This window comes from Neopsephotus bourkii, unplaced genomic scaffold (genome assembly GCF_033783945.1).
Source record: "Neopsephotus bourkii isolate Nb327-2 ecotype Australia unplaced genomic scaffold, CSIRO-AGI_Nbou_v1 NB_991, whole genome shotgun sequence".
NCBI classification, from domain to species: Eukaryota; Metazoa; Chordata; class Aves; order Psittaciformes; family Psittacidae; genus Neopsephotus; species Neopsephotus bourkii.
The window spans coordinates 3,932,851-3,958,904 of NW_026901483.1; the positions used below are offsets into that span (position 1 = coordinate 3,932,851).

At 61.8% G+C, this 26,054-nt stretch overlaps 4 protein-coding genes across 9 annotated transcripts; 2 read left to right on the forward strand and 2 right to left on the reverse strand.

Moving 5' to 3' along the window:
• The first annotated feature begins 341 nt into the window (after positions 1-341).
• On the forward strand, positions 342-4,917 carry SRPX2 (sushi repeat containing protein X-linked 2). Its single transcript, XM_061359725.1, has 10 exons — positions 342-943; positions 2,465-2,551; positions 2,647-2,838; positions 2,941-3,117; positions 3,467-3,593; positions 3,684-3,805; positions 3,889-4,068; positions 4,137-4,270; positions 4,348-4,469; positions 4,698-4,917. The coding sequence occupies exons 1-10, from the start codon at positions 874-876 to the stop codon at positions 4,876-4,878; spliced, it is 1,392 nt and encodes a 463-aa protein (XP_061215709.1). The 5' UTR covers positions 342-873; the 3' UTR covers positions 4,879-4,917.
• Positions 4,918-5,708: 791 nt separating this feature from the next.
• On the reverse strand, positions 5,709-13,896 carry SYTL4 (synaptotagmin like 4). 2 transcript variants are annotated; one of them, XM_061359711.1, is made up of 17 exons: positions 13,783-13,896; positions 13,040-13,202; positions 12,734-12,949; positions 12,164-12,273; positions 11,908-12,022; positions 11,648-11,755; positions 11,340-11,460; positions 11,167-11,254; positions 10,935-11,038; positions 10,769-10,855; positions 10,125-10,303; positions 9,897-9,999; positions 8,951-9,112; positions 7,883-7,988; positions 7,452-7,551; positions 6,826-7,034; positions 5,709-5,993 (listed from the first exon to the last, which is right to left on the reverse strand). In XM_061359711.1, the coding sequence occupies exons 2-17, from the start codon at positions 13,147-13,149 to the stop codon at positions 5,851-5,853; spliced, it is 2,061 nt and encodes a 686-aa protein (XP_061215695.1). In that variant the 5' UTR covers positions 13,150-13,202; positions 13,783-13,896; the 3' UTR covers positions 5,709-5,850. The 2 variants fall into 2 exon arrangements, with proteins under 2 accessions (XP_061215695.1, XP_061215696.1); XM_061359712.1 differs by having other exon boundaries at positions 13,787-13,893.
• Positions 13,897-14,676: 780 nt separating this feature from the next.
• On the reverse strand, positions 14,677-17,833 carry TRMT12 (tRNA methyltransferase 12 homolog). The gene is made up of 7 exons (XM_061359698.1): positions 17,713-17,833; positions 17,422-17,569; positions 16,904-17,093; positions 16,676-16,826; positions 16,488-16,597; positions 15,602-15,759; positions 14,677-15,528 (listed from the first exon to the last, which is right to left on the reverse strand). Exons 1-7 carry the CDS (start codon positions 17,781-17,783, stop codon positions 15,088-15,090), a joined length of 1,269 nt encoding a protein of 422 aa, XP_061215682.1. The 5' UTR covers positions 17,784-17,833; the 3' UTR covers positions 14,677-15,087.
• A 615-nt stretch (positions 17,834-18,448) lies between these two features.
• On the forward strand, positions 18,449-25,408 carry CSTF2 (cleavage stimulation factor subunit 2). Of its 5 annotated transcripts, none has more exons than XM_061359713.1 (14): positions 18,449-18,508; positions 18,637-18,715; positions 19,372-19,541; positions 19,865-20,001; positions 20,094-20,213; positions 20,306-20,455; positions 20,583-20,700; positions 21,383-21,445; positions 22,559-22,618; positions 23,174-23,315; positions 23,651-23,802; positions 24,090-24,367; positions 24,726-24,851; positions 24,975-25,408. In XM_061359713.1, the coding sequence occupies exons 1-14, from the start codon at positions 18,451-18,453 to the stop codon at positions 25,095-25,097; spliced, it is 1,776 nt and encodes a 591-aa protein (XP_061215697.1). In that variant the 5' UTR covers positions 18,449-18,450; the 3' UTR covers positions 25,098-25,408. The 5 variants fall into 5 exon arrangements, with proteins under 5 accessions (XP_061215697.1, XP_061215698.1, XP_061215700.1 ...); XM_061359714.1 differs by having other exon boundaries at positions 20,634-20,700; XM_061359716.1 differs by lacking the exon at positions 22,559-22,618.
• Positions 25,409-26,054: the final 646 nt, after the last annotated feature.

Consider the following 26,054-nt stretch of genomic DNA (forward strand, 5'->3'; position numbering starts at 1 on the left):
TGCCTGTCCTATGTCACCTCCTGTATCCCATGCCCCCACCCCCAGCACTGTCGATACACCCCTGCCCCACCATGGCCCCCGCTCCATCCCATATGTCCCCCTCAGCAGAGCAGGGACCAGTCTGGCAGCCACATGACACAGCCACCATAGGGCGGGCACCCCATCCCCTCCCCGGGGGTGTCCCCACACATGGCCTCTTACCCACCCCCCCCGCTGCCAGGCCAGCTGTGCTGTTAATTACTCTGCTGGCTGCCACATAATTAGTGCATTCAGGCAGAGCCCCCCCTCCCTCCGCTCCACGCCAGCTCTACCTGCCCATGCCAGGCTCATCCCTCGCCCGCCCTCATCACTATGCTCCAGACCCCAAACCCCTGCCTCCTCCCATTCAGCCCCATGGACTCGGGTCCTAAGGATCGTGCTTCATTACCTCTGCGCCGCGGGGCCGAACCTCAGCTGGAAAACAGCTCCCAGCTGGAAGCGTTTGCCTCCGGACCGCGTTCGGAGCCCGCAGCTGCAGCGGGGCTCTCCCTCCCTCCCGGCACAAAGGGTCCTGGATCCCAGGGGTTCATCCTTAGCATCCCAGAACCCCATTCCCGGAGCTTGGCACAGGCTCGGCTCTCCCCTGTGTTCAGATAGGCTCCTGGCTCTGCTTGCGAAGGGAAAGGATCCCACAACCTTCCAAAGCCAGGGGGAAGCCGGAGGTGCGTTGGAAAACGGGAGATCCTGGGACTTGTTATTTTTAACAACCCCATCGTTTTGGGCCTGACTCACGGGTTTTGAATGCTGGGGACGGGCAGCAGAGGGGAGAAGCAGGCTTGCTGAGCGCAGGCAGCAGGGCCGTGGTCCTGCCCCCAGCCCCGCACAGCCCCCAGCATGGCGCAGGATGCGGCCCCCGTCCTGCTGGTTGTCCTGGCCAGGCTGGTGTCATCCACGTGGCATGAAGGTGAGTGCTGGGCTCCATGGGGATGCAGCCGGGGGGGTCCTGCTGCCATCGGGGGGGATGGAGGGAGGGGGAGAGCAGCGGTGCCTGTGGGGTACGGGGCGCTGTGGGGGAGCAGAGCGGGTGCTGGGGGGCATCCAGAGAGGAGCAAAACCATCCCTCTGCATCGCGCCTGCAGCGTTCCCGCTGACCCCCTGCTCCCACGGGACACCGCATGCAGATGTTTGCTTGGATCAAGCACTCGGTCCCACAGCCGGGTCAGGGATCAACGCCTTTGTCCTGTTTGGGGGGGTTCCCCCTTCCCTGCTCCCATCCCATTCCCATCCCCTTGCCGTTATGCCAGCACCGCTGGCTCGGGATGCTCCTACCCAGTGTCCCCAGGTGAGAAGGAACAGAAGGGGAATGTCACAGTGAAATGGCACATCTGCCTGCAGGGATACAGTGCGATCCATCCATAGAGCCCTGGTGAGGGGCTTGATAGCCCCCCAGGAAGCATCCTTGCTTGGGGGGGGGCACTGACATCCATGGATGCCAATCCCGCTCCCCAGGGCAGCGTGGGAAGCACATTGGGATGAAAGGCTTGTGGGAACGAGTGGGCAACTCCATGGAGCTTGTGGGAAGCGGCAGGGAATTGCTCCGTAATAAAGTTCATGTCGGAAAGATTTGTAATGGAGTTTCCTCCCCGGGGCTGCTGCTGGGAATGGGCTCGGTGGATATCCCCTTCCTGAAGCCTGAGTAGGGTGAAGGGGAGTTGCAGCCACAGCAGGGGTGCTGCTTTACCGGGGCTCCCTTCGCTCCCAACCCATCGGGAGCAGGGAGCGCGGTGGGACGGGATGGGATGGGATGGGATGGGATGGATGATGGCGAGGAGGGGGCCAGCGGAAACACAGCGGAAACGTGAGCTCAGAGCTGGGGAATGCCGCGGCTGCCGCGGCGCCGATGGGGAGGACAAAGCCCTCAGCCCCTGCCTGCTGGTCCCTGGCCCATGTGGGGACAAGAGGATGGCAAAAGGCTGTCCTCCCGCTATCCATGGGTCCATGGGTGGTGTGGGGCCAGCCCTTCCGGGAACTTCACATTTCCTGATGGGAGCGGGGGGCTGCAGCATCCCTTGCCTTGGCCAGGGGCTCCGCTGGGATGAGAGGGCAACTCTGCTCCTTTGGGATGCTGTATTCCTTCGGGATGCTGGATGGTGCCACGGAGCGGGTGGAAGCACTTCCCAGCAGCGCAAAGCCAGGGGTCGGTGCCAGCCCGCTCTGTGCCAGCGCCTGTTTCCTGCCATAACCACGGCTCCTGCCACTGTTTAGTCTGCAGCCAGTGCCAGCACACACAGTGTCACTGGGGACTGGGCTCACTGTCTGCCAGGCTTAACCCTTGGTGCCAGCCCCAGGAGCAGCAGGACAGGGATGGGAATCTCTCATTGGGATGTTTCAGTGCCGGGGGGTGCGTGGAGCCATCATCACCTGGGTGCTGCTTCAACCACAAACCATCTCACAGCAGCCCCTTTATCTCTTTCCTCCTCCCCAGGGTCTGGTTACTACCCCTCCGAGAGCCACACCAACGAGGTGTACACAGAGGACGTGCCCCCAGAGCCTGCCCTGGACTACCACCGAGGTACCCCCACCCCAACCCATCCCTCGGGGCTCCCCATGGGCACACCGGCTCACCGTGGGGCCGGGTACCCCCCTCACTTGGCTCCTGCCCCGCAGTGCCGCAGTGGTGCGCCCCGCTCAGCATCCACCGCGGCGATGCCGCCTGCTTCTCTCCCCGCGGCGGCTCCTACCGCAGCAGCCTGGGTACCCGCTGCGAGCTGAGCTGTGCCCGCGGGTACCGGCTGGTGGGGCCCAGCGCCGTGCAGTGCCTGCCCAGCCGCCACTGGTCCGGGATGGCGTACTGCCGACGTGAGTGAGCCCCCCAGCCCCACTGCGAGCCCTGCCCTCGGGTACGGCCCGGGAGCCCCTTCCCTCCCTCCCTCCCTCCCCTGTTGGCTTTGCCCACGGCAGAGATCCGGTGCCATGTGCTGCCCGCGGTGCTGCGCGGCTCCTACGTGTGCTCGGCCGGGGTGCAGATGGATTCCCGCTGTGACTACTCCTGCCTGCCCGGGTATCAGCTGGAGGGGGACCGGAGCCGGGTCTGCATGGAGGACGGGCGCTGGAGCGGCAGCGAGCCGGTCTGTGTAGGTAAATTCTCCCCCTCTGTCCTCAGAGCGCCATGCATGCAAGGAGAGGTCACCTCCATCCCTGGGGTGCCGGCAGGTATCACCTCCACATCCCACCCAGGCATCGCTAGGTGCCAACTCCTGCATCTCGTGTCCTTGGGCACCCATCAGTGATGCTCCCAGAGATGCTGTTATTCCCAAAGCATGGGTAGCACAGAGCACATTGGTCCACGACTGAAGCATTCCACAGCAGGTCTTGCTGGCTCTGGGATGCTTGTGCTACGCATCCTGGAGCGCAGCACCCTGGGGTGTCCAAGCACCGGTACCCAGCTCTCACAGCCTTCCCAACTGCCTCTCCTCCCTATGGGCAGACATGGAGCCTCCCAAGATCCGCTGTCCGGATTCCCGGGAGCGCATAGCCGAGCCTGGCAAGCTGACTGCCACCGTCTACTGGGACCCCCCCCGTGTGAAGGACTCTGCGGATGGCATCATCAAGAGGTGAGGTGAAGATGCTCTCAGCATTGCTGGTAGGGCTATGGACCATGCTGGGTACCACTGATCTGGATGAAACCCTTCTGCTGGATGCAGGGTGATGCTGCGGGGCCCAGAGCCCGGCTCGGAATTCCCTGAAGGAGAGCACATCATCCGTTACACGGCCCATGACCAGGCCTACAACAGAGCCAGCTGCAAGTTCAGCATCCGTGTCCAAGGTGAAGCCACCCCCAGGCTCCTCACCCCATGGCTGGGACCGTGCCCCATCGCTCCCAGCCCTCACCAGCCTTCCCCTTCGCAGTGAGGCGCTGCCCTGTGCTGAAGCCCCCGCAGAACGGGCACCTCTCCTGCACCTCCGACGGCAACAACTATGGGGCTACCTGCGAGTACCAGTGCGAGGGGGGCTACGAGCGCATGGGGAGCTCCCTGCGGGTCTGCCAGTCCACACAGCAGTGGACGGGCTCCCAGCCCATCTGTGCACGTAGGTGTGGGGCAGGGTGAAGGGATGGGGAAGGGGCGATGGGGTAAAACCCTCCCCTCTCGCCCCAGCCATGCAGATCAACACGGATGTGAGCTCGGCCGCCAGCCTGCTGGACCAGTTCCATGAGAAGCGCCGTCTCCTCATCATCTCAGCCCCCGACCCCTCCAACCGCTACTACAAGATGCAGATGTCCATGCTGCAGGTGAGGAGACCCTTCCCACTGCCTCCCTTCCCACCTCCACCCCAGCATCCCATCAGCATCACCCCTCCCATCCACAGCAAACTGCCTGCGGGCTGGACCTACGTCACATCACCACTGTGGAGCTGGTGGGGCAGCCGCCGCACGAGGTGGGACGCATCCGGGAGCACCGGCTCTCCCCTGGCATCATCGAGGAGCTCAGGTGAGGGGGGACCATCCCTTACCTCGGTTGTGGACAAACCAACCCAGCTACAACCTCTTGTGCTGCAGTGTGGGGCACCCCCGTTAGGTCTGGATGCAGCATCCCCAGGCCTGAGGAAGCGATGGGAGCCAACACCCGCAGAGAACACAAGCGTTGTTGGACGGGGTGGGCAGGCTCAGCCCTCCATGCACCCCCCTCCAGCCTTAAGGCTCCCCTTGCACCCCTCAGGCAGTTCCTGCGCCTCACCCGCTCCCACTTCAACGCGGTGCTGCTGGACAAGGGGGGCATGGACCGGGAGCGCTACATCCGCCCCGTGAACCCCGATGAGCTCTTTGTGTTCATCGACACGTACCTGCTGAGCGAGAGGGAGGCGGCGCGGCGGGCGCAGAGCGGGGACCCCTGCGAGTGAGGCAGCGATGGGACCCCTCGGACACCTCCCTCCCTGCTTTCCTTGCCCACTGCAGAGGAGCTGCAGGGAAGGGGAGCCCCGTGCCCGCTGCTCTGGCACAGAGCAGGGATGGGGCCATGTGTGCAGGACCATGGTGGGAGACACTGGAGGGCCTCTGCTCAACGCCAGGGATGGGGAAACAGAGGGGACAGGCAGGGCAATAAACAGCCTCTAATAGAGCAGCTTCATCATCATCATCCTCACCCCATGCACAAGCTGAACCCGCTCCCTATGGCCCGGGTCAACCCTGCTGGGCATGGTCCTGCCATAAAGTCTGTATTCAAAGCTACAGCCCCACGCTCAGCACAGCCAGCAGCAGCCCAATGAGGGCTCAGCATCTCCCCCTGCCCCTTGCTTCCCCTTACCAGCCCCAGGCACCCTTCCTGGGAGCAGTTCTGGCAATAGAATTAACTTGAAATAAATGTATTTGTTATTAAAAGTCAGTGCTGGAGGAAGGTGTGTTGAGGACAGGCTTGGGAATGAATGCTTCATGGAGAGCATCATCCCCAGGTGACCCTGCATGGCTCCATCCTGGCCCTCTCCAACACCATCATCACCTCCAGCCAGGGCTGGGATGTGCAGGGCTGCCCCAGTCCTGCAAGCAGGCAGCAGGAGAAGGGTGGAGAAGGCAAGGAGGGAGCAGACTGTGAAACCCAGGGGGTGGGAGGAAGAATGAAAAGGACTAAAAACCCAACCACATCTCAAAGCGTTCTGCCTGCGGGGAAATAAAGGGAGGATCCACAAGGACTCCAGTTCAGCCTGAACGCTGGTGCAAAGCCTAAGACAAAAGGAACAAAGCTGGGCCAAGAAGACTTTCTGCCCGAGCCTGTTTAGAGAAGGTGATGTTTATTAAAGCCTAAGGGTAAACCAGAACAAGCCCCGTTTGGCAGCTCTGCTGGGCCATGCAGTGACTGTATTCCCCAGTCCCAGTGCCTACAGCTTCAGCTTGGCCATGGTGGAGCGGAGCTGAAGTGTCCCCTCTGCCCACGAGCCCGGGTACTGACACATCTTCTGCCAGAGGTTCAGCTCCTCGCCCGTGGAGTCCATCCAGTCCACAGCTTGCCCATTGCTCATGCCTGTGGGAAGGATGGATGTGGGCAGAAATCACTGCCCCTGCCTGCAGCGAGGCACTCCCAGGCAGGGCTGCTTGTGCCCATGGTTTGATGGACCCCAAGGCTTCTCATCCCCACGCTTTGATGGACCCCAGGGCTCCTCATTCCCTTGGTTTGATGGACCCCAGGGCTCCTCATCCCCATGGTTTGCTGGGACACAGTGCTTCTTATCCCCACGGTTTGATGGACCCCAGTACTTCTCATCTCCATGGTTTGATGAACCCCAGTACTTCTCATCTCCATGGTTTGATGGACCCCAGTACTTCTCATCTCCATGGTTTGATGGACCCCAGTGCTTCTCATCCCCATGCTTTGATGGACCCCAGTGCTCCCTGTCCCCATGGTTTGATGGGCCCCAGGGCTCCTCATCCCCATCGTTTGCTGGGACCTAGTGCTTCTCATCCCCATGGTTTGATGGACCCCAGGGCTTCTCATCCTCATGGTTTGATGGACCCCAGGGCTTCTCATCCTCATGGTTTGATGGACCCCAGGGCTTCTCATCCCCATGGTTTGATGGACCCCAGTGCTTCTCATCCCCGTGGTTTGATGGACCCCAGGGCTTCTCGTTCCCATGGTTTGATGGGACGCAGGGCTCCTTGTCCCCATGCTTTGATGGACCCCAGGGCTCCTCATCCCCATGGTTTGATGGGCCCCAGTACTTCTCATCCCCATGGTTTGATGGACCCCAGGGCTTCTCATCCCCATGGTTTGATGGGACCAGGGCTCCTCATCCCCATAGTTTGACGGACCCCAGAACTCCTTGTCCCCATGATTGATGGACCCCAGAACTCCTCACCATTGCCCACTCCAAGCCGGACACCGCCAAGGAAGTCATTGCTGGACAGTGGCTCCCGGTCCCAGACCGTCAGCTCCAGGCAGATGTGCTGCAGGTCCTCAGGGTTGATGCCGGTGTAGACGAAGGTGTGGTTGTAATGCGGGTTCAGGGTCTTCTTCACCACCGGCGTCTTCCTCTTGGAGGCTTTGGTCTTGTGCGGGAGGAGGTAGCTGGGGAAGCAGCCCCTTGGGTTTAGCAGCATGGCCTGAGCCCACCTTCCCTCACAGGGCTTGGGAACGGGGACCACTGCAAGGGGCTGGGGCTCTGCTCTGCCTCCTCTAAAGCTCCTCAGCAGACTGCAAGCAGTCTGAGGATGGGCAAGGGCAAGGACCAGAGGCTGCTCATCCCATCCCATCCCATCCCAGCTATGCTGCCTGGTGCCTGTGGTGGCAGCTGGAGCCCTGCCCTGCACACAGTGTCCCACCATCACCTCTCAACCAGCAGAACCCAGGGGATTTGGTACCAGGAGCACCTTCCCTCTGGGCAGCCAGCAGAGTCCCTGTCCTCCCCATGTCCCCACAGCAGTGCTAGGAAGTGCCCTGGGATGCAGCCGGGGAGCACAGCGCCCATCCAGGACCCACACTCACCCCTTGACAAAGCTGTCCGAGGTCCCCCCGGATTTGGCAGCCGTGAGGTTCCTGGCTTCTTTGATCCAGACCTGGAGCTCGCCCCCTTCCCCTGTTTTGCCTGGGGAAAGCCCACCACAGCACAACCAATCAACCCTCATCTCCACCACCTTTCTAGCAAGGTCTTGCCAAACACATTAGACTCGGGCACAGATCACAGCTACATCCATCCCTTACTGGTGAGGTGAGGGCAGACAACTGGTCCAGCCGCATGAAGGCACTGGGACCACTCGGCCAGCCTGAGGACAGCCAGGTGTGCCCCAACCCAGAGCATCATTGCAAGCACAGCAGAGGGGAAGGCTGCAGTGGCACCATGCAAGAAGCCCACCCAGACCCAGCTCTCACGGCCACAAGCAGATCCCACACACTACACATTGATCCACAGCACTCACCCTTCCTGCTGTGCCCAGCCACAGGGTGCTTGGGAGATGGGATGTACTTCATGGACACCACCAGCTCCCCCTTGTACTGGTGAAGACTGGCAGCATCCACCCCAATCTGCAAAGAGAAAGACTCAAACACTGCTGGTGGGTGAAGTGGGCATGGTGGTGGTCTGGCCTGCCTGCAGCACCCCCCCATGCTGTGCCAAAGGGGCTGGCCTCTCCTAGATGTGGTTTAGTTGGTACAAATGCCTATGGATCATCCGCAGCATCACCAGGTCTGACTTTGGGATCCTTCTTTGGCTCCATCACTTCCCTTAAGAAACCCTATTTAAGGGTTTCCACAAGCCTCAACAACACAAAACTGAGCCCACACTGAGTTAGTCCAGAGAAGCAGCCTCAAGCCCAGCAGCAGCATCTGCTGCCAGGGAGCTGCAGTAAGGCCATCCCCACTTTGCTCTGGAATCACAGCAGGATATCCAGGCCAATTTCCACCATTTGTTTCCCTGCATTGGCTCCAACTCCTCCCAGCTGGGGCAGAGCCAGGAAACAGCATGGAAATACTTGATGGAGCAGAGACAAGCTTCACAGCATCACACAGGGGACTTAGCGAGGAAAAGAAGGGGGGCTCTCTGCCCTTATTTACTATGGCAGCTTTGCTGCCTGCTGCTGGGGGCTTCACTTCCCCAAGGGTTTGCCTTGAAACAAGCCTTTGGCAGCTCCTGCATCCCCTGCATCCCGCATCCCCCGCATCCCGCATCCCCTGCATCCCGCATCCCCTGCATCCCGCATCCCCTGCATCCCGCATCCCCTGCATCCCGCATCCCCCGCATCCCGCATCCCCCGCATCCCGCATCCCCCGCATCCCGCATCCCCCGCATCCCGCATCCCCCGCATCCCGCATCGCCCGCATCCCGCATCGCCCGCATCCCGCATCCCCCGCATCCCGCATCCCCCGCATCCCGCATCCCCCGCATCCCGCATCCCCTGCATCCCGCATCCCCTGCATCCCGCATCCCCCGCATCCCCTGCATCCCACACCGCCCCGGGCAGAGGGATGCTGCGGGCACAGGGCAGCACCTTGCCGTGCAGGGGCAGGAACTCCTCCAGGTGCCTCTGGAAGTCCCAGGCGTGCAGCGGCACCTCCACCTCGCCCAGGAACGTGTTGCGGCCAAAGCGGTCGTGGTGCCAGACCGAGAACTGCAGCGTCCTCTCGGGCAGCAGGGACCGGTGGATCTCGTACTGGGGGGAGGCAGGAGAAGCCCCGTGAGCGGGCAGGGCGCACACATCAGGAGCAATGGGAGCACACAGGATGCTTGTCGTCCTTCCCAACCCCAAAGTGCTGGGGCAGTGGTGCAGGAGACCATGCTCTCCCCAGAGCCCATACAGAGGCAGGACCAGGGCATTCATGGCATCCAGCCATCCCACCCCATCCCACCACAAGCGGAGCTCTGCCAGGCCACTGAGCCTCAGGTGGTGAAACCTCAGCAAACACAGGGTGGTAGGAGCCTGGGAACCAAACTAATTCCCACTTTCCATCCCTGCCTCCCTAGGGATGCGCTGCCAGGCTCCAGCATGTAGCCAGCCAGTCCTATCACCTTATGGAGGCTGCAGTGGGGATGGTGAAGGGCAGCACCATGTGCCTCTGGGCTCAGAACCACCTTAGCTCTGCCCCAGCAGCCACGCTGCTTCCCTCCAACCACTGCAACCTGCCTGCAGTGTGTCCAGGAGCCTTGTCCATGGAAAGCAGTGCACAAGGCAAGCAGAACCGAGCGCTGGGGGATGCCACAGGGCCAGGAAGGCAGCCTGTGACCACATCCACATCTGCACCTCCACCCCACTGTGGCCCCAGGGCTTGACACCACAGCCCCATCAGAGGCCTGAGTGGGTCTTCCCAGCCTTCAGGGTGTTTGGATATGGGTCCTCTGCAGAGCCAATCCCGCCATGGTTTGGAGCGCATCCCTCCCCTGGTTGGTCCAGCAGCATCCCCAGGGCTGAAAGCCTGCATCCCAGCTATCCCCATCACCTTGAGCAGCTCATTGTACAGCGGGTTGATGGTGTTGCGTTTGATGGTTGTCTTGCGCTTCCCCTGCCGGGATTTGTCGGGCAGGAGGTAGGTCTTCACGTACCTGATGGGAGGAACAGCACCAAGGCCTCACCACAACTGACCCACTGAGCCTCCCAGGGCAACCCCAGAGCTCCTGCCCTGCCAAGACATCCCCCCCCAACCCAGCCATCACCCCATGGCTCTCACGGGTTGGAGCGCTTCTTGCCCTCGTCCCCATAGGCCAGCTGGCGGCACTCCTTCACGTGGATGAACAGGGTCTGTGTCTTCTGCTCGTAGCTCAAGGAGAAGGAGATCCCCCCCGTGACCGCGACGCTGCCGAAGTCCCCGGCCTCGCTGTAAATGCTGACCATGCTCCCCAGTGTGCTCTGGAAGACACGGCAGGGCTGAGCCAGTGCAGCATCGCTTATAGTCCCGCCTCATCCTCAGCAAGGCCTCTTCTGCACAGCCACGCTCATCCCCGTGATTGGGAATGGATGCTAAGTGCATCCCATTGCATGCAGTCTTCCATAGAAGAGAGCTAGGTCTCCTTGTTTTGATTCCCTTCAAGCCCCCATACCCACATCTCTTGTCCATGCAGCCCAGAGGCTGCCCATCCTGCCTTCATCCCACCCATTCCCCTTCTCCACCATCTCTTCCCACAGCAGAGCAGAGCATGGCCCCATGCCATGGGGACTCTGGAATAGGCTGCCAAGGGCAGTGGTACAATCACCATCCCTGGAAGTGTTCAAAACCACGTAGAAGAGGCCCTCAGTGACATGGGTTAGTGATGGCCTTGGGGTGATGTTTGGACTCTTTTCCAACCTGGTTGACTCTATGATTCCATGACTCACGGAGGAGGTGCCGCTGCGCAGGCTGCTCCGGGCCACCCTCTGCCGATGGATCTCCACCAGGTTATCGATGTCCTCCTCCTCCTCCTCCTGCAAGGAGATGGACCAGCCATGCATGGGGAGCATCAGCAGCCAGGCAGCCAGCTCCATGCCATGATGAGGGTCTCACCAGCTCCGTGTTGAGGCCTGGGACTGACTTGCTCCTGTCCCCCAAAGAGCCGCCTTCCCCCACGAAGTCCTCGGGGCGCAGGTCGATCACCGACTTGGTGTAGTCTGCACAAGGGATGGGGAGGAGGGAGGCAGTGGTGCAGGGCATGCACAGCCCTGATGCTCCCACCCGCACCAAAATCCCACCACCCCTGCCAGCACCCAAACCCCCCTGCACCACACACAGCGCTCACCCGCCGGCCTCACCACCCGACGCGGGTTCTTCTTGAACATCCTTTCGTGCTCCTCCAAGGCGCTGCTGCGGCTCCCCACGACAGCATCCTGCAGAGGACAGGTCCCATCAGAGCACGGCAGGGATGGGCATCCCATGGGGATCCCGGTCCCACAGCCAGGACAGAGTACGCACCCGTCCGGAGAACACGTGCTTGGAGTGGAGAGGGAGGGTGAGGCTGGAGGCAGCAGGTCCTGCTGGTGCAGGAACCTGTTTTCCATCTCGGAGAGGGGCGGCTCTCTCCAGGGAGTTACTCCTGTGGAGGACATGGAAAGGTTTGTCCCAGGCTGGGGCAGAGCTGGGAGAACAAGGGCTGGCCAGGATGTGCCATCTCCCCACAGGCTCCCTGCAGCACTGGACCTGCCTGCCTACAGACAGGCTTCAGCCCTCACTAGGCTGGGAGAGCCAGTGGCTTTATCCAGCCCACCAGGGGAGCCCCTCACCTGCCCCCCAGCCCACCAGGACTCGGTCTGTAGCCATCCAGGCTCATGTTTTCCATGGATTCTGTGTCGCTTTTGCCATCCCGAGGGTCTGAGGCATCTGGAAACAAGCTGCAGACAAACCAAACCACAGGTATGTCCTGTTTGGCAAGGAGGAGGGACTGAGAGGGAGCTGCTGTGCCAACACCGAGCCAAGCAGCATCGCTCCCATCCCTGCGGTGAATGCCTGGGGCTTGGAGCGGAGCAGACAGCGGGATCCTCACCTGGGCCCCTCCCGCGGTGCTGGGGGGCTCTGCTTCTGCACTGGGGAGGAGCTTTGGGGCTCCCCAAGCTGGGCTTTCTGGAGGAGGGTTTGTCCAACCGTCTCCCTTTTGCTGGCTGGAAGGAGAGAGGCATCAGGAGAACCAACGCACCAAGCCCATCGCCTGGAGCAGTAGGAGCTGCTCCCAGCCAAGCAGGGAAGGCTGGAGCACCCAGAGGGCCGGGATGCAGGAGGAGGCATGGCTGTGGCACCCCTACCTGCTGCCTTGTGCCGCAGGGACAGCCGCACCATGTCGCTGCCCAGGCGGTTGGCGAAGCGGTTGACCCTCTGGTCATAGAACCAGTCGCCTGTTGTCTTCTTCAGCTCGCTGCAGGGCAGGGGAGCAGTGAGGGTGGGCAGGGGGGCACCCCAACAGCACCCTCAGTGCTGCCAGCAGGCAAAGAGAGCATGATCACAGCGGGCACATTCAGCAGGTGAAGATGCACTGGGCAGATGATGGACCCAGCAAATATGGGAGCAAGATGGGGTTTATAGGACAAGAACAGCCAAGAGGAAGGACCTGGGGTGCTCTGAACACAGGATGACAAGGGGCACGGGGGATGCTGAAGTAAAGTAAGGGGGGAAACAGAACAGGAGGGCACAAAGACCCAAGAGTAGGTCCTAACCCAGCTCTCCATCACCCAACCGTGGATGCCCACCCTAGGAAGTGACAGCAGAGACATCTGCCCTGCGCTGAAGACCAGTGGGGGTAGGCAAGGACCATGGGGCATCAAACTGGGGTAAATGGGACCAGGAGGGGCACGCAGCGGTCCCAGCCCGGTACTCACGCCTCCTTGGAGCAGACTTTGCATCGCCAGGCGCTGTTGGGGCCGTAGGAGCGGCAGTCCCGACACACCAAGTGGTTGCAGCCCCGGCAAGTGTTGGCCTTGGGGCTGACCCGGCCCAGGCTCTGCTGGCAGCGGGCGCAGGTCCGCTCGCTGTAGCGCTGGCTGCCGCGCTTGGCCCCCTTCCGACGGATCTCCAGCAGCTCGTTCTTGAGGCGCCTGCTCGGACCCCAGCAGTGTCAGAGCCGCGACGGCTCCCATCGCCCCTCGGAGGGAGGCAACCAGCGCCCTGCCCGGCCCCAGCCCCACCTGATCCTCCTCTCCTCCGCTTTGCGGAGCTCCTCATCGCGCTGCAGGACCTGCAGGATCAAATCCTTCTCCACATCCGACAGGAAGGACAGATCCACGGCCTCCGACATCGCTGCGCCCGGGATCGCTCGCTCTCAACCAGCAGTGTCCGGACGCGTCCGTGCTGGGAGCAAGCCCTGCTCTCAGCACAGCCGCATCCCGGATCGCAGCCCTGGGTGCCCCGGTGCCCGCAGCCGGGGCAGGGCTGGCTCCCTCCTCCTCCTCCCCGCCCCGAGCGCCCGCACCCAGCTCCTCCCGGCCCTGCCCAGGGCACGGCGCTGCCGCGGGCCGCCCGCCAGCCCCGCTGACCTCAGCCGGCCCGGGGGGAAGCGCTGCCCCAGGCTGCTGCACCCACACACACACACACCCACAGACCCGGGGCGGCGGGGGCAGGATCCGGCCGCGCTCCGCACCGCAGCGCCCGCCCCGACGGAGCCGGTCCCGGGGCGCCCACCCGGGGGTCTCTGCACACCCGACGGCACCGGAGAGTCGAGGCACGGACGGCGGCTGGGAGCGGCTGCTACCGAGCCCGATGGAAGGGACCTTCCTGCCGAGCGCGGGGGCAACAGGAGCGAAGGGACGGGACCGGGAAACAACGACGACACCGACCCGGGCCGCCGGGGCGGGCACAGGCGGCAGCCCCGAGGCTGACCGGGACGGGACGGAAGGGAACACCCGCCCCCCCCACTCCGTTCCCCAGGTACCTGCCTCGGCTCCGGCCGGCGCCTCCCGGCAGCAGCGGGGAGGGAAGGGAGAAGGCGGTGCCGCCTCCTTAAAGGCACCGCACCCGCAGCACCTCCGGCACCGACGGCGCGGCCCGGGCGGGAGGCGGTGCCCGGCGTGTCCAACCCCGCGGTTGGGGCTCAGCAGCCGCCTCCCCTCGGGCACAGCTCCGGGTCCCCGGGGACGGCTCCCCCCGCTCGGTGCCTGGAGCAGGGCGCGCTGCCCCCGCTGCTCCCCTGCACGCAGCCCCGTGGGAAGCAGCTCCTCCCAGAGAGCACACACAGACAGGCCCGTAGGAAGGGCACAGGCACCCGAACTGCCCCTAGGGGTCCCTGCTGACAGCAGGATGTGATTGAGACCCAAGGGCCTCACTGCAAGGTTCCAGTCTCTGTCCTTGTCCTTCGTGGGCAATGTGGTTCCTATCAGGCTCCTTGTGCCCGCAGCAGCACAGGCAATAGGGAAACAGGACGAGGTGTGGGAAGGTGGCTTCTTGGCACGCAGGGTGTGGGAGTGAGCTGGGAGCAGCCCCAAAGCAGACGTGAGGGCTCTGCCCACACGCTGGCTGCATCCCAGGGATCCCTGCCCTAGGACAGAGGTTCCCAGCGCTGCAGGAGGAGATGGGGCATCTACATAGGGGAAGATGCACCGAGACACCAAAGAGCCTGGGGGAGATCCCTTGGGAATGGAGGCTTCTCTGCAACGCAGGTACAGACACAAGGCTCATGCAGAGGGCTTTGGGCTCACAGGTAGAGCTTGAGAGCAAAGACTCTTTTCCCCAAGCCCCTCCACACAGCACCCTAAGACTCAACCTCCTCAGGCCATAGCCCCACACTGGCACCAGTGTTCATGTTTTAAATGGACACCAACACAAGAGGTAAGAAACATCCTTATTTCTGCAGAAAGGTGAGAAGAAACCGAGATGAACAGACCTGGTTTCAGTACACTGAAAAAGCACGTTGGTAAATGGAGACACAATGCCTGTCCCTGACTTGCTGAAATGAAAAGCAGCAGGAATCCAGGGTTTATTCTACCCCGTGGCTCTCTCCTGCGTGAAAATGGAACTGGAAGTGCCACTATGAGTCCAAGGCAGTGATGGGCAGGACTGGAGTGCTCTCAGCTCCAACTTGCTCCATCCTCAGCCTGGATATGGCTCCTGGAGGGACATCCCATGTGAGTGCATCCTCTGGTGCCGCCGCAAGGCACTGCCGTTGGGAATGAGGGGATGCAAAGCACAGCCAAGCTATCAGCAGGCAGTGGTGGCATCTCCCACCACCCGTGCTCCAGCATCACCGTCCTGTGGGATCTGGGGTGACGGGGGAGCTGGCAGTGGGTTCTGTGGGCAGTGCTGGCCGGCACTGGAGGTCCAGCACGAGGTGATGCACATGGGGTGCATAGGACTTCACCGCCTCAATGTGCAGGATGCTGGTGCTCCACGCCTGCCCATGCAGCTCTGCCAGCAGCCCCCGGATCCGTGATGCTGTGGCTTCAGCCCATCTCTTCCATTCTGGTCTGATCCTGGCCCTCTGCTTCTCCTTGCCACCACTCTCCGCTGGGTGCTGTGCTTCTCCATCAGAGCTGGATCCCGCTGGGACAGACTCCACGTTGTGATGGATGTGGAGAACACCACCCGTGGCCTTCTTGAGGACGCGGCACGCCACCGGCCAGCCCTCCTCCGAGCTGGGAATGAGCCCCAGGTTCACCCTGTCCGCCACGTCCCGCAGCTCCAGCTGGAAGGAGAGACAAGGGGTGGTGAGGGGATGCAGTGCGGGGATGGGGTCCGTGGCTTGGGGCAGCGCTCACCTCCCGGCTGTCCCCGTGGTGCACACGACAGCGGTCCTGCACGCCGTTCAGCACCAGGTTCCTCCGCAGGGCCTCCACGGCGTGGCTGTTCCACTCGCAAGCATGGGCAAAGGCGGCTGCTGCGTGTACCAGGTAGGGCAGGGTGAAATAGCCGATGCCTGGGGGGGCAGGAGGTGGCAGCAGCTGAGGGAAGGGGCCAGGCACCTCCCCTGGGGCAGGGTGGGATGCGATTGACACCCTGGGTCTCTGAACCTGCTCTGCTCTGTGTTGGAACAAGCCCAGACACTGGGGAATGGAAATTCATCCCTCCCTCCTCCTCAGGAGCAAACTGTCCTATTTACAAAGGAGCTTATTTTACCTAAAACAGGGGAAGCTCAGGTTAGATATAAGGAAGGAGTTCTTTAATGTGAGGGTGCTGAGGCGCTGGCACAGGGTGCCCAGAGAAGCTGTGGCTGCCCCATCCCTGGCAGTGTTCAAGGCCAGGTTGGACACAGGGGCTTGGAGCAAGCTGCTCCAGTGGAAGGGGTCCCTGCCCATGGCAGGGGTTGGAGCTAGAATATCTTAAGGTCCTTTCCTTCATGAAAGTGTATCCATACAGGCTCAGGAGCCTTTCAGAAATGATATGAGGGCAAATGTTTCCCTTGGATCCACCTGATTCCCATGACCAGCACTAGGTACACAGCAGTGCAAGGTCATCTGAACTGTTCAAAGGCACCAGGGACACAGGAGGGACAGCAGTGCCAAGTTAACTGAGGGCTCACAGAGCAGACAGGAGCTCTAAGCCTGGGTGTTTTTCCAATCCAGGCTGGAAATGAAGTTCCACATCCACCTGGATGCCACAGGTCCCTGCACCACTGCTCTCTGCCCTGCCAAACCCCTCCATTACCTGCATAGAGATCCACCAGCACCTCCCCAGCGCAGGGCAGCGATGCCACCCGCAGCTTCTCCGTGATGTTGCCCGGGGAGAACATGCACTTGGTCACATCAAACGTGTACCTGGGAGACACCACGGACCCGGTGAGGGCAGCCCCTTCCCTGCAGGGGCCACATCCTGCACCGCAGCTCCTGCCCTACCTGATCCCATTGTCCACGTGCTCCACCCAGGGGTCCTGGCCCAGCAGCAGGGTGACACTGGGGGACCGCATCCCGCCTGGCAATACCCGTCCTCTCCTGGCCAGCCGCCGCGCCCCCAGCGCTGATGCCACCGTCTCCCAGAGCACCGGACCTGCAGCACATCCATCCCGGGAGCTCTGGGGAGAGCCCTGCGGGCAGGATGGGGCCGGCAGAGCCCGTCCCCCTTACCCAGCTGCTCCCAGGGCGCAGCGCTGAGGCTGTCCTCGCTCAGCAGCACCAGGTCCCCATGGCGCTGCCAGGCGCGGGGCACATCTCGCTCCAGCTCCTCCGACCAGCTCTCGCCCAGCAGCCGCCGCAGCTCATCCCGCAGCCTCTGGGCAGGCGTCCGCCGGCGGAGTGCCCTGGAGGGGATGGGATCCTGCGGGAGGGATGCACGTGGGGATGAGACCTTAGTGACAGGACAAGGGGTAATGGGTTAAAACTGCAACAGGGGAAGTTTAGATTGGATATAAGGAGGAAATTCTTTCCTGTGAGGGTGGTGAGGCACTGGAATGGGTTGCCCAGGGAGGCTGTGAATGCTCCATCCCTGGCAGTGTTCAAGGCCAGGTTGGACGAGGCCTTGGGTGAGATGGTTTAGAGCGAGGTGTCCCTGCCCATGGCAGGGGGTTGGAACCTGATGATCTTAAGGTCCTTTCCAACCCTAACTGTCCTATGATTCTATAGCAGGGCTCAGGGGCTGTCCCAACCTGGATGCGGACCAGCCCACAGGGCATCTCCTGCGGCAGGCTCAGCAGGGAGAGCTTCTCCTCCAGCACGGGCAGTGCCACATGGCCCCCCGGCACCTCCTGCAGCTGGTAGCGCTTGTCCAGGAGCTGCTCCGCTTCCAGATGCTCCCTGCAAGGCCAAGGCATGGTTAGGACCTCCCCAGACCCACAGCCCACCCCACTGCAGGGAAGAGACCCACGGGTGTGGGGCTGGCCCCCTTTGCCTGCACCCTGAGCAGACACAGGGCTCCCCATTGCCCCCTCCGGGCTCACCTGAGGCACTGGGCAAACCGGGGCTCCGTGGCCAGTGCAGGGATGGGGATGGGGGTATCCATGGTCTCCATCCTGCCAAGCCCCAGGGTGGAAGGATGTCATCAGAGGGCAGGGATGTGGCTGCCTATGAAAAGGGCACAGGCTGCAATGGAGAGCCAGGGTCCCTGTCACTGCCATGCGAGATCTGGCTGCCCTGGAGCGCAGCCGGTGCCAGGGGCAGTGGGGTACCCAGGGAGATGGGATCCTCTGGGGAGGGGATGGGGATTGGCTGCTGCATGGAATGGGGTGCCAGCTGGTGGGATACCTGTGGGGATGGCGTGTCCGGGATGTGAGGGAGGGCGTGCCCGAGGGATGGCGTGCTCCGGGGTGGGATTCCCGGAGGATAAGGGTTGACGTACCAATGGATGCGATACCGGCCGGTGGGATACCCGGAACGCTCTGCCTTAGGGCCGGTGCCCGATTGCTGTGGCCGTGCGGCTGCCCCGGGAGCCGGCACCTTGTGTCCGGGTGGGCTCCGCAAGCATCCAGCGCCCCTCGGCCCGGTGTCTCTGTATCCCGGTGTTCCGGTACCCCAGTATCCCCGTATCCCGCTCCCCGCTCCTGCCGTGTTTCCGGCCGGATCGCTTTCCCCGGTGCACCGCCGCCCCCATGTGAGCTGCGGCTGGAAGCGGAAGCGGAAGTGGGGGGACGGTTGTGGTGCCGGACCGGCGGCGGCCGCGGCGGGGGCCCTGCGGCGCCATGGCGGGGCTGTCGGTGCGGGACCCGGCCGTGGACCGCTCCCTGCGCTCCGTGTTCGGTCAGCGCCGGGGCCGGGGCCCGGGATAGGGGCAGGGATAGGGATGAGGGCGGGCGTTGGGGCGAGCGGGCCGGTTGGGCCCGGGGTCGCCCCCCTCGCTGACCGGTGCCCGCTGTCTGTGTCCGCAGTGGGGAACATCCCGTACGAAGCCACCGAGGAGCAGCTCAAGGACATCTTCTCGGAGGTCGGGCCTGTGGTCAGCTTCAGGTGAGGGTGGCGGCTCCCTCCGCGCTTCCTTTAGGTTCCTTTAGGGGAGGGTGGCAGCGGAGCAGGGCGGCCTTGAGGCTGTGGGGGGCCAGGCACTGAGGTCCCGCACCGGGGTTCCCTAGGGATGAAGGGGTTAACGGCCCTAGCACAACAGCCCATGGCAGTGGGGTGGGATTGAGTGGCTTTAAGGCCCTTTCCAACCCAAATTGTTTGGTGGTTCCATGGGGTCTCCAGGCTGGAGGCACTGGTGGCATGGATCTGAGGCAGGTAAAGCTTTAGGTCCTGCTGAGGCTCTGTGCAAAGGGATGGGATTGCTCCACAGGGATGTTTTCTTGGCTTGGCACCAGGCTTCAGAGAGCTCTCAGTGAAGGATTTGGGAGTTCCGGGAGCAGCCAGTCCGGTTCTGTGTCCTCAGAAGTTGCCTTTGGGGGGTTATGGGAAGCATGGGGCTTGTGCTGGTGGCTTTCCTGACACTGGGGCTTTGGGAACAGCCATCAGAAGGCTTTTGGCTCTCAGTTAGGGCTTAACCTGACTCCAGTGCCTTCACACCTGCATGGTGCACCCCAACATCCCTCGTCAAGCACTGGGGGGCGGTGGGCACTGCTCGGTGCCTGCACTGCCCTCAGCAGTGTGGTTCTCTCCTCCTCGCTCCGCAGGTTGGTGTATGACAGGGAGACAGGCAAACCCAAGGGCTATGGCTTCTGTGAGTACCAGGACCAGGAGACAGCGCTCAGCGCCATGCGGAACCTCAACGGGCGCGAGTTCAGCGGCAGGGCCCTGCGCGTCGACAACGCCGCCAGCGAGAAGAACAAGGAGGAGCTCAAGAGTGAGTGTGAGCTCTGTGCTGGAGAGGGCACTGCTGTGGTGCTGGGCCTGCCCTTCCCACCGTTACATATGGGCCTCTGCTGTGGAGCTGGCAGAGAGACTCATGGAAGCAGCCTCTGCTTCCATGAGACCTCACAGAGCTGGCCTGCTCCATGCGATGCACCAAGTAGTCTTGAAGAGGGATGCATGCCCTCGGCTGTTTTCTCTCCCAGATGATCCTGTTTTCATTGCTTCCCTTTCCTTATGATGGTGTGGGGCTTCCCTTCTGATGAGCCCATTACAGCCAGTTCATGTTGCCATAGGAGGTCACAAACTCTATTGCAGGCTTGGGCACAGGCGCACCCATCATAGAATCACCCTACGGGGACCCTGTCAATCCTGAAGATGCCCCTGAATCCATCAGCCGGGCGGTAGCCAGCCTGCCACCCGAGCAGATGTTTGAGCTCATGAAGCAGATGAAGGTGAGTGGAAGGCTGCACCCTGTGAGCACAGCTTCTGCCATGGATGCAGCCCTTGTGCCTTGCTCCAGCTCTGATCTCGTGTGTCTTCTCAGCTGTGTGTCCAGAACAGCCCCCAGGAAGCCAGGAACATGCTGCTGCAGAACCCCCAGCTGGCTTATGCCCTGCTGCAAGCCCAAGTGGTCATGAGGATTGTGGACCCGGAGATCGCACTGGTTTGTCCCTTGCTGCCTTGTCCAGGGTTGGTTGGATACTGGTGGCAGCCTACTGAGAGGGGAAGAAAACTCCTTTCTCCTTCTGCCCCTAGAAAATCCTGCATCGCCAGACCAGCGTTCCTCCTCTCATCTCAAGCAACCAGCAGGCAGTGCCAGGGCCAGGACCTGGACCAGGGCCTGGGCCAGGGCCAAACGCACAGCTGAACCAACAGAATACCCCCTCATCCCAGCCACAACCCATAGTAAGAGCCTACACGATGCATGAGCTGTGCAGGGCAGAGCTGGGCATTGCCAGCTCCAGCTCTCCCAGCTGGGGGGCAGGTGCCTGGGTACTGGGGCTTCCCTGAGGTCTGGTTTCTCTCTGGGCAGGGTGGGATGCACGTGAACGGCGCTCCCCCTCTCATGCAGCCACCCATGCAGGGAGGAGTGCCAGCCCCAGGACAGATGGCAGCCGCTGTGCAGGGCCCCGGGCCCTTGGCTCCAGGAGGTGAGTCCTGAATGGGTCCTGAAGACAGACCCCCCCATAGCTCCATAGGTGATTAAGGGAGTGGAGCATCTCCCTTATGAGGAAAGACTGAGGGAGCTGGGTCTCTATAGTTTGGAGGAGACTGAGGGGTGACCTTATTAGTGTATATAAATATATAAGGGGGGGAGTGTCACAAGGATGGAGCCAGGCTCTTTGCAGTGGCAAACAGTGAAAGGGGAAATGGGTACAAACTGGAGCACAAGAGGTTCCACTTAAACTTGAGAAGAAACTTCTCAGTGAGGGTGGCGGAACACTGGACCAGGCTGCCCAGGGAGGTTGTGGAGTCTCCTTCTCTGGAGACATTCAAAACCCGCCTGGACACGTTCCTGTGTAACCTTATCTAGGTGTTCCTGCTCCGGCAGGGGGATTGGACTAGATGATCTTTTGAGGTCCCTTCCAATCTCTAACATACTGTGATACTGTGATAGCCAGAGGCTTGGCTCTGTGAGAGCACACATAGTCCCATACCGTGTATTGTGGCTGTGGCTGCTGCCAGCAGCGGTCCAGAGAGTTGGCTTATCCCTGTGTTCAAGTAAACCTCCAGATCCTTGCAGGGAATGGGGAGGTATTTGGGGGCAGAGGAGCCTGATATTAGTGCAGGGATGGTTGAGGAGGGCTCTTATCTCTTCCTGTTCCCCCTCAGGTGGGATGCAGCCGCAGGTTGGGATGCCAGGCGGAGGACCTGTCCCATTGGAGCGTGGACAAGGTAAAACACACATGGGTCAGTGCTGTGTGCCATGTGAGCCTCCAGTGGGGCCCGGGGCATGGGTGCTGAGCAGAGCTGTACCAAGAGCCCCTGCCAGCTCCCTGCAGCCTTCCCATCCCTGTCCCTGGGTCTGTTCGCTTAGGCACAAGGCTGCAGCAGCAGCTCTCCTGCTCCACCCCACACACACACCCCACTTTGTTCTGTGCCATGTTGTGCTCTGGAAGCCAGGAGAGCTGCCAGCCCCTGCAGAGCCCACCGAGCGGGACATGCCTGTGTTTTCCACCTCTCTGTGAGCCCGTGTCTGTCCCTGTGCTTGTGCAGGCAGGCACAGCTTGCCCTTCTCTGGTCCCTGTCCTGCTCCTCCGCTGCCTGGGTGCTGGGAAGCAGCTTGAGCTGCAGCCGCGTCGCCGTGCCCGGCAGAGGGAGCTGGGCCCTCGCTTTTGCATGCAGAGAGAGGGCGAGGCTTGGCAGGGAACTTCCCAGGGGAATGATGCTTGCCTTTCCCTCCGCAGGCACGGTCTGTACGGCCCAGCCCCGCAGCCGGATTCCTTACGGTGCACCCGCCGGGTTCCCGTTCTCCCAGTAATGAGGCACGCAGGCACTTGACACCCCTGTTGCCTTGACTTGTATCATAGGCCTTGTTTGAGGAACCTGTTCTGAGCCCCTCTGGTCTTAGGGGCATTGGACTCTTTGTTTTCTTTGGGGTGGGCACCATCTTCCTGAGAGCAACCAGGTAGTTCTTGGCACCCAGAAGGTTTGGAGCAGGCAGAAAGCTGGCACTGGGGAGTGCTGTAGGGAGCTGTGAGGAGGGTAGGAGCTGGCTGTGCATCGTGGGGCACAGCGTGGCCCTGCAGCATGCCCGTTGTCCCAGCAGGATGTCCTCTTGCCTTGCATGTCACACAGTGAGTGAGGGAAGGGTTGTGCCAAGCAGTGCATCACGCCTGTAGTGGAAGAGGTTGATGGAGCCAGATGCGCAGCGTGAGCATCCCCATAGGTTTTCCTAGGGGACTCGAGGGAGCGGAGGTGACCCTGTGCTGTCCCAGAGCTGAGTGCATGTGTGCATACACTATTTACGTGTCTGCTCTTCTCCCTCTCTTCCTGCTGCTTGCCCAGGGAACCTGCAGCTCTCGCCCGTGGGACCTGCCAGGCCTGCGTCTATCGAACGCGTTCAAGGTATCCCAGTACCCGCCTGCTCTCTCCTGCCATGGAGCTCGTGTGGAGTGTGCAGAGAGCAGCGCTGCCTCTGCTCTGCTTGGGCTGCCAGGTCCCTCTGTGTGCCCTGCTTGAGAGGAGGAGGCAGGGCGTCCTCTGGGGCTGGAGGAGAGAACAGGCTAGGGCTAGGCACTAGGAGAAACCTTTGCTTAGGATGCAGCCCCCTTTGACACCTCACTACCAGGTCTTGCTTTGCTCCTGGCCCCACATCAGCAGGGTTTTGATGCCTGTGCTTGTAGGGCTGGCCATGGGGGCACCCACACTTGGTTTGGCCACCTGGAGCTATAAGAACCCTGAGGCAGAGCCAGAGAAGGATAAAACCAGCAGGCGGAGAAGGGGTTTTGGTGCGCTGTGGCCCTGTGTGAGGGGCTGCCCCGTCGGCAGTCAGCACAGCTCACCCACCCGCACCAGGGGAGCAGTGTGGGGCTGCCCCACACCCCGAGAGCGCTGGGGGACAGTGTCAGCACCGCACTGGTCATGCAGATCCTCACGAGCTCTTGTGTGTCTCCCTGGCAGTGCCCATGCCAGACCCGAGGGCCCCTATGCAGCGTGGACCTCTACCTGCTAGTGGCCCGCCGCCCCGAGGCCTTTTGGGAGATGCCCCGAATGACCCTCGCGGAGGGACCCTGCTCTCAGTCACTGGAGAAGTGGAGCCCAGGTGAGGGGAGAGGGAAGGAGAGGAGCTCTTGGCACCATCCCCTGCCCAAGGGTGACCTCTCGCTGAGGACAGGGATGGCACCGTGTGTGGTGCTGCCCATGGGGGCTGGCCCAGTTCCCCGGGGACGGGGCATCCCCGGGGTGGTGGCAGCAGCCCTATGGCATGGGGCCCACAGCACCCGTCCCTGTGCCAGCCTCACCCTCCTCCCCTGCACCCGGCTTCGGGGGCACATCCCAGCGCTCTGCCCAGACCGTGCCAAGCCAGCCAAGTCTGATTCACAACTCTCTCGCTTTTTCTCCTCCTCCTGCTTTGCTCTCCTCGTCTCTCTGCGTCAGAGGTTACCTTGGGCCGCCCCACCAAGGAGCCCCTATGCACCATATGCCTGGGCATGACAGCCGGGGCCCCCCCCATGAGATGAGGGGGGGACCCATGGGAGAACCCCGACCACTGATGGGAGAGCCGCGGGGGCCCTTGATGGATGCTCGAGGTGAGAGAGGGGGCATGAAATAATGGGTGGCTTTAAAGAGCACAGGCAAGGAGTCAGAATGGAGCCCACTGCCCCAGCAGGAGACACAGGACGGGGTTTGGGCAGTGGAACAGCTGACTCCAGGGCAAGGAGGGACAGTCCCGTGGGGGAAAAGTCTTCTTCCAGCCATGTCCTCCCTGCCCCAAGGCCTGCACCTTCTGACCCCCAGACACAGGAGGTAGGGGGCTCGCTCCATGCTCCCTGCATCGCTGCTCTCTCCAACATCTTGCCTTGTCTTTCCTCTGCAGTCGGGAGAGATCCCCGAGGGCTGGAGCCACGAGGATTGGAGCCACGAGGGCTGGAGCCCCGGGTGATGGAGGCGCGAGCCCTGGAAGCGCGAGCCCTGGAGGCGCGAGGGCTGGAGCCAAGAGTGCTGGAAGCCAGGGCTATGGAGGCCAGGGTCCTGGAGCAACGGGGCTTGGAGCCTCGAGGGCCTGGTCCCAACCCGCGTGGCCCCATGCCTGGTGGGATACAGGGTCCTGGGCCGCTTAGCATGGGAGCCAGTGGCCCGCAGGGGCCCCGCCAGGTACACACAGCACCTCTGCTCGGTTGGATGCTGGTGGTGTCTTGTAGATTGGGGCTGGGTGGGGATTGATCACATCCTGCAGCAGCAACACCTCTGGGAATGCAAGCCTTTGGTTGGAGCATCAACCCCTCTCCACAGGCATCTGTTGGGGACAGGACAGGGCTTGGGCCTCTCCACCTCCTTCTGATGTGCAGGAGTTGGAGGGGCAGGAGGGATCATAAAACCCATGTCTCTTCATGCTCCGGTGTCTTCAGGCTGGCCGTGAGGGCATCCATCTGATATCTGCTTTATGTTCCTGTATTCACATGGCTGAGTCCAGAGACCCCCTTGGTCCTTACCTTATCTCTTGTGCCCACAGGTTCCTAACATGGCCGGGGCAGGCATGCAGGGAGGAGGCATTCCTGGAGCAGGAGTCCAAGGAGCTGGTCAGCCCGGCGGCTTTAGCCCTGGCCAGAGCCAGGTCACCCCCCAGGATCACGAGAAGGTGAGAGGACAAAAGCGAAAGGGTGAGGCATTGGGAGCAGCACTTCCTATGTGCCTCACAGTGGTGGGAGCAGCCGTTCCTGGCTCTGGTAACCCTGTCTCTGACTCCCCCCTGTCCCCACAGGCAGCTCTGATCATGCAGGTTCTGCAGCTGACAGCAGACCAGATCGCCATGCTGCCCCCGGAGCAGCGCCAGAGCATCCTCATTCTGAAGGAGCAAATCCAGAAGTCCACAGGAGCCCCATGACAAGGTGATGGCCTTAACCCAGCCTGTGCCTGCTCCCCTTCAGTGAACCAGAGCTCAGAACGGGGCTCTGCTGTTCCTCTCCATGCTGGGCTCACTCTTACCCTTCCTTCCTGCAGCACTCACTGGCTGGTGTGTGGTGAAGGTGATGCTCCATGGCAGCTGCTTCCCATTGCTGCCTGAGCTGATGCTGCATTCGGGAGAGGTTTCTCCTCCCCCCATCACATTTTCCTTTCCCATTCATCTTTTTGTTTTCCTGTGTGTATATTTTATGATGTTTGAAATAAAGTGGGAGGAGGGTTTGAGTAAAGTCATGTCTCTGGTTGCCTTGTTTGGTCTCTCATGAAGGCCGAACGGGACTGTTGGGTTCTGGGAGCATCCAGGCTAATGCAAACCACTCGCCTACCTCCCTTCTCCCAGCAGCAGAGCAAGGATGGATTTCTGATGTGCCATGCTGTTGTTCACAGCTCTCCACAGGGGGTAAGCAAAGGGCAGGATGGGGAGCTCGGCTTTCTATCCCGTAAGTGATACAGCAATCGGATACCAGCCCAGCCTGCACAGGGAGGGTGGTTTCCCCTCTTCCCTGCATATGCTGGAGCAGGATTTGTTGCCTTTGCTGCGTTTGGATCATGGAATGGTTTGTGCTGGAAGGGGCCTCAAAGCTCCTCCAGCTCCAACCCCTGCCACGGGCAGGGACCCCTTCCACTGGAGCAGCTTGCTCCAAGCCCCTGTGTCCAACCTGGCCTTGAGCACTGCCAGGGATGGGGCAGCCACAGCTTCTCTGGGCACCCTGTGCCAGCGCCTCAGCACCCTCACAGGGAAGAGCTTCTGCCTAAGAGCTCAGCTCAGTCTCCCCTCGGGCAGGTTCAAGCCATTCCCCTTGCCCTGTCCCTACATCCCTTGTCCCAAGCCCCTCTCCAGGTTTCCTGCAGCCCCTTTAGGCACTGGAGCTGCTCTAAG